Source organism: Drosophila navojoa, chromosome 5 (genome assembly GCF_054131105.1).
Source record: "Drosophila navojoa isolate 15081-1374.11 chromosome 5, UAZ_NAV_1.0, whole genome shotgun sequence".
Taxonomy (NCBI): domain Eukaryota; kingdom Metazoa; phylum Arthropoda; class Insecta; order Diptera; family Drosophilidae; genus Drosophila; species Drosophila navojoa.
In genome coordinates, this window is record NC_142893.1 from 13632325 (window position 1) to 13644511 (window position 12187).

At 38.9% G+C, this 12187-nt stretch overlaps 1 protein-coding gene and 1 long non-coding RNA gene across 4 annotated transcripts in view; one reads left to right on the forward strand and one right to left on the reverse strand.

Moving 5' to 3' along the window:
* Positions 1–12187, forward strand: part of LOC149091059 (uncharacterized) — a 55112-nt gene that overhangs the window by 20843 nt on the left and 22082 nt on the right. The gene's annotated exons all lie outside the window — the stretch shown is intronic.
* sns (nephrin adhesion molecule sticks and stones) overlaps positions 6650–12187 on the reverse strand; it is an 89869-nt gene continuing 84331 nt past the window's right edge. For all 3 annotated transcript variants that reach the window (XM_018103835.3, XM_018103836.3, XM_018103834.3), the window contains one exon: positions 6650–9757. In XM_018103835.3, the coding sequence (XP_017959324.2) occupies positions 9017–9757 (741 nt within the window). In that variant the 3' untranslated portion in view covers positions 6650–9016. The remainder of the gene's footprint in view (positions 9758–12187) is intronic.

Consider the following 12187-nt stretch of genomic DNA (forward strand, 5'->3'; position numbering starts at 1 on the left):
ATTATTATTATTATAATTAAGTTTGGTATTCGAACCCTTAACATATTCAACTTTACTCTAGCTCACATTTCATGCCTTTTTCGCATCACTTCGTCACACTGTTGCATGAAGTCAATAAGCACTGCTCTCAGCGTGTAAGTGGGTTGAGTGGGCGTGGCACTTGAATGGGCGACTGTCGGCTGGCAGCTTGTTGCCTGTTGCTTGTCATTTTCGCTCGCGTTCTCGCTCTCGCTCGCTCACTTACCTTCTTCTTCCCACCTCTCTCTTGCTTTCTCTCTCGCTCTCTCTCTGACTGCCTTTAGCCAGAGGCCTCTGTTCGGCCAAGTATTTGGAACAGCTGTTTTGCTAGCTGACTTCGTATAGATTAAACAGAAATAACATAAACATCTCAGGCACTGCAAATTGTTTCTTCTATAAACTTATTTTTGAGTAGTGGCTCGCTAAGTGCCCAAGGCACATACACACATACATACATACATACATATATATATAATATGGGAACTGTGTAATAGACTTGATAAAAATAACACAAGTCTTAATATATGTATTTATATGCATATACTAAATGCCTGCCCAGACATTCATTTCATTCAACTTGAACTTGGCATAAATGATGATTTAATGAATGAAATGCCAGCCAAGAAAACGTTACTCAACACTCACACTCATATGTAAATGAGCGAGAGAGAGAGACAAGTAGAGAGAGAGGGGTACAGTGAGTGTGATGTATTCAATTGGAAGCTCTTGATATACGTTTCTTTCAACTTGAAAAGTTTCATTCTATGATGCGCAGGATGCGTAATGTAAATTATTGTGCATTGCAAATCCTTTTTGCACCCTGCTTTGCCCGCCCCCCTTGCTTCATCCTTGCGAGAATAAACATTGAGCCAACTTTGAGCATAAATTAGCCATGTGTGGAGCATGCTGTGTGTGCGTGTGTGTGTGTGTGGTTGATGCCCACCACTGCAATGTAGCGATAAAGTGCTGCATATTAAAATCTTTCTATGCCTCGAAATGAATTTTGCGAAGGCACCAAACAAAAGCCCGACTTGCGCTGCAAATAAGGATACGCTCAGCTCTGCTCTCCTCTGCTCAGCTCTGCTCAGCTCTGCTATGCATATATAGAATGCTTAGCCACAATGAAGGATTTTGCGATGCGTGTTTGGTGCTTGGCGCACTTTGTTTTGGTTTGCTCTGGCTGCCGGAATGAATATGCGTAACTCTAGATTTCAGTTTCCAGTTTCCAGTTGGCTAATGCCCAGCTACAGCCTGCCATCTAAGTATAACAAATTGTTTATGCAAGCGCAACGTGATTTCATTCCAGCCGACTGCATCTATATGGCTGTGACTTCTAATCCATGCATTCAAGACTATTTACTCGAAACTTGTTTCATAAGCAAATGCAGCCAGAAATATTTATCTAAATGGCAGTTTATAAATGCATTTAAAATAATAAGTGATTTAAGTTTAAGTGATGCGAGTTTGAAATGTTTGATTAAACAATTTATGGATAGACAAATTTCATATTTTATTTTATATATTTTTTAATATTATTTGGCAATTTAGGGATAGATAATTTTCATATTTTATTTTATATTATTTAATATTCGTTGGAATTTATTTATTTACATTCTGTATAAATATGTATATATTTAATATAAAATGTAAATCTAGTTATTTTTTATGCCACATTTTCCTATACTAAGCTTTTCATATAAAACATATACATAAATATATGTATTTGCACTTACATTTTACACATTTTTGTTTTATTTATGTATGTTAACTCTCAGGCAGCAGCATCTCATAAATCGGCACAGATATATCGCATTTATACTTCTCCTTTTAAATTTTGTCTTTCTTTTGTCTCTCCATGCTAGCTTACTGTTAAGTTAACATTACTTTCTTAGCTAACATTATTCTGTACATGCGCTGCTTTTGTCGCCTGGACTAACAGCGCGCTGTTAAGTCTCTCTTAAATAACATTTTGGCCTCCTCCAATTCATTTCTGTTCACCTGGTGCTTCGGCTCGCCAGCTGTCGCCTCGTGTGTCTATGTAATAAATATGTATTTTATTTTTTTTTTCGTCGATTGTTTACATTTTGTTCATAGCTTGTAAAAATGTTGCCATTGACATGAAAGTAGACCAGCTTATTTTATGTTCAAAAGAACTTTTTTATTGAATTATATAAACGCTTTTTTTAATACCTACTTACTGTCTGATGTATTTATTTACAAAAAAAAAAGTTTTAAATTATAATATATTTATTTTTTTACAAGTGTATATGCAAATATAATGTATATATTATATTTTTACATATATACTATTTATATATTATATCAATTATTATGCCTTTACAAATTAAATAGTCTGTCAAGATAAAAAGAAAATTGTTTCATGACATTATTTTTCTCACCTGCTCAAAAGTGTGCAGCAAAATGTTTTAATGCATTTTTTTGATACATATATACATATATACATATACATATATTTTTTATTTTTTTTTTACCTACCTTTCTTTTGACTTTTGGCTGTGCCCCTCCATTTGGCAATGTCTCTGGTACGCGTTCAATTTTTTGTTGGACATGATAATTTGTAAATTTCCTCGACAATGGCCGTGACAATGATTATGCCCACAAAAAACTTTTCCAGAGCCATGGCAAATGGCCTTTTTGTTTTGCTTGTCTCGCTGCCTGCTCTGATTTTGACCAGCTGCAGCATGGCTTCTGCTTTTTTTTTTCGGTTGTGTTTTGGTTGTTTGTGCGTCTCTAGTTGCTGTGGATAAAGTTTTGGCCAAGGTGGCGTACTAACAAAACTTTTCCATTTACTCAAAGAGATGAACTGCCCGCGCGCTTCCAGGCGAATTTTCTTTTGGGCGCGCGTTAATCCTTTTCGAGCTGCGCCAAGGCTGCAAGCATCCAGAGTCAGCTATTTATTGAAAGAGCAGCCCAAAGGCGAATTATCTTCACCTCAAAGTGCTTTATCGATGGCTGAGCAAAGCCAACAGAATGTGTGTGTGTGTGTGTGTGTGTGGGTGTGTCTGTTAAAGCATTCTTTGGCAGTTTGGCGGAACTAATTAAGTTCAATTTAAATGAAATACGAGCTGCGATTTGGCCAGACGAACGGAACGTGGCGAGGAGCATCGAGCGAGCATCATAAAGTCACAGTGAGAGTAAAAATAATGCACGCACACATCACATGTCCAATGGGCCGTATACGCAATCTGAAACTGGGGCTAGGCTGCTGCCGCTGCCGCTGCTGCTGGGAGCTGCTGTTAAATTAATGCCAGCTCGTAAGTTTAACAAGGAATTCAATTTTTTTTGCGCCGCTCCACGCAAGTAAGACGAATAGTGGATACTTTCTTGAGGGCGTCGCCACGCCACGCCTCCCCCCCACATCCGAGCACCCAAATTCGCAGCCATGCACACCCACGCACACACGTTTGTTTGCCTCAATCTCTCAGCGTCCTGCCGGCAGGATGCCTGGCTGCCTCCTTCTGTCCGTCTTTTGTTTCGCCGCGCGTGCTAGTGTTATTTTCGCTCGATGAAAATTGATGCGAAAGTTTTCACCATTAAATAGTCCTCCTCGAATTGAAATGTGAATGCATTGCATTTTATTTTTCGTTTTTTATTTGTTTGTTTTCTTCATTGTTTTATTCATATATTAACAGATTTCTTAAAAATGCAATAAATTTCATATGCATTAACCCCATTCCATCAAATTAATTTATATATATATTTTTTTTTACAATTTTTCTGCGTTTTTTCGTTTCTTTTTTAGCAAATAAACTTATATTTAGATTTCATTGTTTTTAATGTTTTTATTTTCTTATTGTTTTGTTTTAATCTCTGGCTTCTGTACAACAGCTTAGCTATTATTATTTTGCATAGATGTAATCGAAATCATTTTCATCACCATTTAAAGAAACATTCACAATAGTCAAATCGTTTTTGGTTATATATATATTTTCCCATTTATCTTTTAGCTTCTTTATCTATGTCTATGAGTAGTTCTCCTTTCTGCTTCGTTCTTCTTTCTCTGTTCTCTTGTTCTGTATGCTAGTTACGTTGCTTGAGTTTTGAATTACAATTAAACTAAATTCAGTATTTCAAGTCTTTTGTCCTTTCGGTTCCATTAAACTACATTTAAACATATTACATATGCTGTATTAACAAGAGAATTTTTATTTATTTATTTTATACTGTTATAACTGTGATTTCGGCCCGAATTAAGTAGAAAACATTTCGAATCAATTGGTAAATAATTATTTGCATTGTTAACAAATCTCTTTGGCCTTGCTTTTAACTACAATATAAGCATAATAATCATAATCATAATCATAATAATAATAATTGTAATAATAATAAAACTTATCGATATATTTAACTCTAATAATTTAACATAATTTGTGCTTAAGTCTTATTTAGTTTCCCCCATTTTCATATGTTAGCATTACAAACTAAATAAATACATGCTCGTACCATAGCTGTCACTGTGTGTGTGCGTGTGTGTGTGTGTGTGTATGTGAAAGAAATCTATGTTAAGCTTACAAATTAATTTAAAATTAATTTAATTAGCCATCTTAAAAACAGACACACACACACACAAATAAGTATTCTCTATTATGCGGGGAAGACATTTTAGTTTCGAATACTCGTTCACGTTATGTAAAGAGAGTATATGGGTTTTGCCTAAATAGAATATGATAGATAGAATTTAGAAACTTTTAAGAGAGACTGAGATGTGGATCTATAATTCCTTCTTTCTAAGACGTGGCACATTGAGAGAGATTAAAGATCTTTCTGTTTTATAGATAGAATTTCATTATGAATTCCTTTTTGCATTCCCTCTAGAGGCTTTCAATAGTTATGATAAAAGACTTCCCATTAAATAATCTAGCTATTTTATCAAACGTGAACGAGCATTATGCAGTCGATACCAACCGAATGCAGTATTTGTAATTGTTTGTCTCTTCTCTACCTTTTCGCTGTATAAAAATCTATGCTCATATGCTTTACATGCCATTATAATCGAGATATATTCATTAAGTGCGATAGTTATACGTTTAAAAAACCAGCAAGATAATCTATATATATAGTCTATATATATATATCAATATATATAGAGTTAGTATATGCGTGAGACACACTGATAGACTTTGAGTATCGGAATTTCTGTATTCCCTTCTCTCTCTCCCTCCCTCTTTCTCTCTCGCTCTATCGCTTGGTGGTGATTAAATGTTCTTAGACTCTAATGTTAATTCACACATTATGTAAGTTATTCGGGAACAGATTGCTTAGGGGTATAGCTGAGACATTTAGTCCAACAACACACAGTTCTACACGTACGAGATGCGAAATTTATACTACTTTTATTTTATTTTATATATATATATATGAATTATGCTTGTATGACTGTCTTCTTACTATGTATAAGTATGTATTTGTTTGTATGTGTGTGTGTGTGTACCTGCATTTGTCCTTTTACATAAATGTTATTTCGCTCTTAGTTTAGTTTTTCGCTTTTTTTTTTTATTGTACAAATTAAATTTTGGCATATTGATTGAGTAGTTCGAAATTCCTGCTCTAACTTTTTATTTGTTTTTCTTTATTTATTTTTTTCCTTAGCAGTTTATTGATTTTCTCTCTCTCTCTCTTTTTACTTTCTCTCTATCTCTCTCTTACTGTGTTGAATTAATTAGTTCGCTTAGCTACTTATCTCTAGAATTTATTTTAAATGCTTTTCCTTTTCGTTTTTTCTTTTTCTTTGTTTAATGCAATTTTGGCAGACCTATGTGAGTATAAGCTTTACATATGTTTAGCTCTGTGTGTGTTTGTGTGTGCGTGTGACTCATTCTAGATGTTCTATCAAAATTTCTGCTCATATTTATGTTAACTGCAAGTTTTTCGTGCCAAAAAGTATTTCCATTTATTGTCTGTCTGAAATTTGGGAGTCCATAGTAAAGGTATCAAACTATTTATTCAGTATTTTTGAACGTTAAATAAATACGTTTTCTCGAAACATAAATACACTCAAGATTGGGTACACGCCCAAAGGAATTTCACTTTGAGAAAGTTCGCAGAAACATCTAGCTAGAGTATTTCTCCAAGTGTAACTGAAATGCTTGAACTTTTCCTTTGGCAAAGTTGTATTGAATTTGTTTAACATTCAGCTGGGTTTTTTCTTCAAGTGTTCTTTTTGAGGCAAGTATATAGTGCGTGCTGCTCCCATGCCCCTGCACGTGGGCATTAAGCTCCATTATAATTCTACTTATTTTCCTGCTCATTTAACTTTTATCTGGGAACGACAATCACAATTATTCAATAGCGGAAATCCCAGCGAGAGGCGAAAGGCGAACGCCAGGCGTGACAAGAGCATGCAAGAGCCTTTTCAAATTGACAAACACACACACACATACGCACACACACACACACCGATACACACACTCTCAGACTTTCATCAGCCCAAAGATATGTCTGGTCCATGGCTGTGCTTTGCTTTTGGTGAGTTTTCTACTTTTTGGTTGCGCTGCTTGCAAATTTCTTTGTCTTTGCGCTGGCTTGAATTGAATTTCGAAATATATTTAATTTCGTTTTTAATTACTTTCACTCAGCTCCGTCAGTCAATCGAATAGATGAAGAGGATTTCTTTTTCTTGCTCGCTTTGCCTGCAGCTGCGTTTATCTGCGACTGCATTAGTGTGAGAGACTTGGTAATTACAGCTCGATGAATATTAATTAACACACACACACAGACACACATAGAGAGAGGCTCACACACACACAGAGAGACATCGCTTCTGTCATCTAGGTTTGCCCTTGGCAAAGGATGCCAGGATGCCAGCTAAGGATGCTAAGGGTGCTCGCATTGCATTGATGCTCCACATAATAGAATTGTCATGATGTGCTCCAGCGCGGCTAGCAGAAGTTAATGGCGTCCCCAAGATGAGCATGTCACGCTCGCTGGGCTGCGACGAGCAGCAAATGTGCGGCAAGCACTTAAGACTCCATCCAAAAGCTGACGATGCTGATGGTGGTGGTGGTGCTGGTGGTGGTGCGGTTGGTGGGTTAAGACAATAATGGTACCTATAAGCAGATGGATAGATCGCAAGCACCGCAAGCAAGCAGGCGAATGAATCCTTTGAATATGCCAAAACAACTGCGTTGCCTGCACATAATGTGAATCTCAACTGGGCGTGGCACAGCTGCCTCCACTAGCTACACCCCCGTCCGCTTTGATGGCGCTCTAACTTCCAGCAACAGCTCAAGCACATTTACGGAAAACGCTCAAGCGCTGCTCCAGCTGCTCCTGCTGCTCCTGCTGCTCCTGCAGCTGCTGTCAACTGTTTGCGCTTTGCTTATACCCTGAACTAATGGCAAATGCGATAGCGGGGCATAATCGCTTTTTGCCAATGCAGAAGAAGGCGTGGCAGACTCGATGAGGTATAGATGGGGCGACCGTCTCCTGCTGCCTCTGTCTCAATTCAGCTGTCTTTGTTTATCCCTTCCTCTTCCAGTCCTAGTCTGTTTTAATCTCAATCTCAGTCTCAGTCTCAGTCTCAGTCTCAGTCTCAGTCTCAGTCTCAGTCTCAGTCTCAGTCTCAGTCTCAGTCTCAGTCTCAGTCTCAGTCTCAGTCTCAGTCTCAGTCTCAGTCTCAGTCTCAGTCTCAGTCTCAGTCTCAGTCTCAGTCTCAGTCTCAGTCTCAGTCTCAGTCTCAGTCTCAGTCTCAGTCTCAGTCTCAGTCTCAGTCTCAGTCTCAGTCTCAGGGTATCTTCTAGGCGTGCACTCCTCACTAGTTTGCTCTGACTTTTCCATTTTTTTTGGCCACGCCCAGTGAACGCTTCTCTAGCGCAATCACGTGCCCATCGACTTGAGGCCTGAGCACGCCCCAGGGAGCTGTCAAACGGCTGCGCGGCTCTTTGTGTCGTTCGTTCCACTGAACTAATTTCCCAAAAATTTTGACCGCTTCCTGCTGCCACTGCTCCTGCTGTCGTCCCGCTCAAAGTTTTTCGTTATGGCTGTTGTTATTGCTGCTTGCGAAAGCTAATTAGCAAAACGCAAATCCTCAAGCGGACTGACAAAGCGACCGACGGAGACAGATGGAGATGCGAGGCGACGAACTGGTCAGCGGCATGAGATCGTCTCTGGGTCTTGTTTATCCGAATAAACAGCGTGCAGTGTCTTATGGGCAAGTGAGAATCGTTTTAAAAATTTGCATAAACTAATTCTGTAGCTGATTTGAATAAGGTAATGGCCACTGGCAATACCCTGTAAGCCCTTAGGGGGCGAGTGGGGTATGTGAGGCAGGCGAAAATGGCAGAAAACCTAACCTTACACTATTGAAATGAAATTCAAAACTAAGTTACCCCAGTTACTCGACTTTTTACACGGTATATACCTTTCCTAAATCAGATAATTGAAGCTCTGACTATACGCTGCAAAGCAATTTATCGCATGGGGTATGTTAGTGAGTGCAGCATGCAGCTTTTTATATGATTTCTGATATTATCATATTGCCTTTACACTTTACAGGGTATTGGCTGCTTGCATAAGATATCCATCTTTATCTGTACTTGCTCAGAGCTACCCAAGCTGTTAACTTTTCAAGTAGTATATGCTTCCATTTATTTATACCCTATACTTTTTTTTTAGCCAATGAGGCAGTAAAATTCTTGCCAGTTAATTCCAGTTTGAGGCATCACATAATATTTGCTACTAGAGCCTTTATCCATTTACAGGGTATCTGCTAGTTGCACTTGTTAACTTCCATCTAGGATATGCACACACACACACAGTCAAACACATATTTAATTGTAGAGAGGAAAAGCTTCTAAACTAGCTACGAGTCGAGTGTGGAGTACAGTTAGTTATCTATATATATATATGTATATGTATATGTATAGATATAGTATATATATCTGTGTAGATGTGTATGTGTATATGTGTAGATGCTTGGACAGACTGGGCGCCATCCTTAGTACCGGGACTCGGAGCTGGCCCCAGTCTCGGCCTACAGCTATACGAGATGCCCATCGGCATCTGTATAGGCCACCTGGACGCCAGCTCCGACGGCAGCGCCGACGCCAGCGCCGACGCCAGCGCCGCTCGCATTGAAGCTGCTCAGCGTGGCCGGGTCGTAGGTGGCGCTCGTAGTCATTAGCAAATTGTTGCCCAGCGCCGCGTTGCTCACCGGATTCAGATTCAGTATCTGCAAGCTGCCCACGGCCCCCGACACGGGCACGCCCACTAAACTAGCATTGAGCAGCTGTTGTTGCTGCTGCTGTTGTTGCTGCTGCTGCTGCTGCTGCTGCTGTTGCTGCTGCTGTTGCTTATTGCGATTGGGATCCTTGAGTATGCCGTGCGGCTGGCGGGGCAGCGTCGATGTGGCCAGCGGCAGGGCTGTCGTCATGCTGCCATTGAGCGTGGTGCTCGTGGTCAGCGTGGTCGCACTGAGATTCACCGGATGCAGATCGTGCAGCATTTGCATGCCAGCGCCGCCGGCGGAGCCGGAGCCGGAGGTGTGATGCGTAACATCTGGCGGTGGCACGCCCACGCCGACGCCCACCACGCCGCGCAGAATGCCGCGACGCAGCGTGCCACCTGTGGCACTGCCATTACCCACCAGCGTGGCGCCGCCATTGCTCGCCGCCAGCAGCGCCGCCTGCGAGGTAACCGTAATGGGCTGCATGGGCTGCATGGGCTGCAGATGCGCCAGCGGCAGCGGCGACGCACTAAAGTCCAGCGCAGTCGGATATTCCTGCAACGAGAAGAAGCAAACAAATCATTGTAGAGCATCAGCCAGAGTCGCTTAGAGTTCATAATTATGCATAGCCTATGCTCGCCGTGCAGTCGCTGCCTGCTCCGCTTAGATTTCAGCTCGGAATTCAAAAGTTTTCTCATTTAACCGTCGCCAGAGATAGCCAAGCCCAAGAAGAAAGTGAGCAGCAGTGAACGGCTCGAGTTCTGCTTTTGTTACGCCTTTGTCGACTTCTGACAAAAGCTTTTTTTTATCTATATATACATATATATATATATATATATATATATATATATATATATATATATATATATATATATATATCTGCTTGCAGAAGGACGTCGAAATAATATCTGCAGCTGACGATTACGCATATTTATTTTCTATTTTTTTTAGAGGGAATTTCAAAGTAAATTCAAGAGAATTTCAATTGATGAATTGCCAAGGGAGGCGTATAAGCTGTCAATAAGGAAAGGAATAGCAGGTGAGACTCGAAGGGTAATGTGAAGGCAAATCTCTGAAAGTGGAGCTCTTTGAATAAGCTCTTTTAATGACATTGTATTTGGGATGAATAAGCATATCTAATGATAAGAGTGCACTGAAATAGTAGTGAATGCTACTATTTCTGTGTTTTTATGTGTACAAGTAAAATAATACTATTTTTGTGTAACTATTTTGATATATACTAATATACCTTTGATACTACTATTTCTGAATATACTACTATTTATACATATTAAAGTTGCTCTGTGTATACTACTATATTCAATGTATCCTCTTACTCGAATTTATTTGTATGTTACTACTTTTGAATATACTACTATTTATAAGCATATTACTACCTTAGTGGGTACTACTATTTCTATGTATACTACTTACTATACATGCTATATACTTAAATATTAATATATTTTGTCCATACTGATACTACTGATACTACTATTTTTATGTATACTACTATTTTTGTGTTTACTACTATTTTTGTGTATACTACTATTTCTGTCTATACTACTTTTTAGAATATATTATTCTATGTGCATATTCTGACACTACTATTATTAAGCATGCTACTATTTTGGTGGATACTACTATTTCTGTGTATAGTTTCTATTTCCTGTATAGTGTTTAACACTACTATTTTGATTTACAGTACTATCTTGGTATACACTACTATATTCTATGTACTCTGATACTACTATTTCTGTGTATACTACTATTTCTGTGTGGACTTACATTTCTGTATAATCTCTGAAACTACTATTTCTTAATTCATTGCTATTTCTGTGCATACTACTATTTCTGCCCATATAAATATATTCTATATATGTACATATTCTAATACTACTTTTTCTGTGTATACTACTATTTTTGAGCATACTACTATTTGGCATACTACCTTAGTGCCATTCGATTGCGCTGCCTATGCCTTACCTAAGGACATACAAGAAGCTGCATAAAAACCACAAATACGATTTATATTTCTCTATTTTCTCCATTGCCTCACTGCACTTTCTTTTCCTGTTGCTCCCATTTGCCATCATCCATATTATATTATATGTATGTATGTATGAATATGCTGCGCCAAGTTTGCCTACTTCAGTTGTGAATTGATCTTAATGCTTGCAGAGCGGCTGACTAACAATGCGATAATTGTAAACTGTCGTCGCAGCAGGAGAATAGCAAACGTCTCTGGCTGCCGCTGCCTCGCTCTGACTGCGTGTGAGTTGCATGTTGCAAAGTTGCAGACAAGTTGCAAGTTGCGCGTTGCAAGTTGCTAAAAATGTGCTGAATTTTTTGTGTTTGCTGCTGCTGCTGCCGCCGCTCCTGCTCCTGCTCCTGCTGCTGCTGCTTGGAAGTTGGAAATATTATCTTCTACTTCGATTGACATGACACTTTGTGTCAGTTGGAAAATTGTTTCGTACCGAGGCAGAGACTGAGGCAGAGGCAGAGACTGAGGCAGAGGCAGAGCCAGGTCCGGCATAGCATTTGCCATAGTTGCAGCAAGTTGAGCGCGCCAGCTTCAACTTTTTAAGAAGAGCAAACTCAACTTCTCTGCCTAATTGGAATATTGAGCAACTGAGGCTGCAGCAGGCAGGCAACAACAAATATTCCACGTTCAATTTTTCAATAGCTTTGAAAGTTGTATTGAAAATTAAAATTAAGGATAGATTCTTAGAAATATATTTAATAAAACAGCATTGCCAACAGGTGTTGGGCATTATTTATATCTCTATATCTTAGTTAAAATTCAAAGTACTTTTATTTTGATAGAAATAAAAATACACACATATATACACACACGTTAACTGGCACTGATTAACAGTAGAAGAGATTGGACTAGCTGGCATGGGAATTGGTAGTTAAGGAGAATGGATAAAACGACTTAAGTATACCAAGGCGAACATTTTGTATTTTGTATCAGTTTACAAA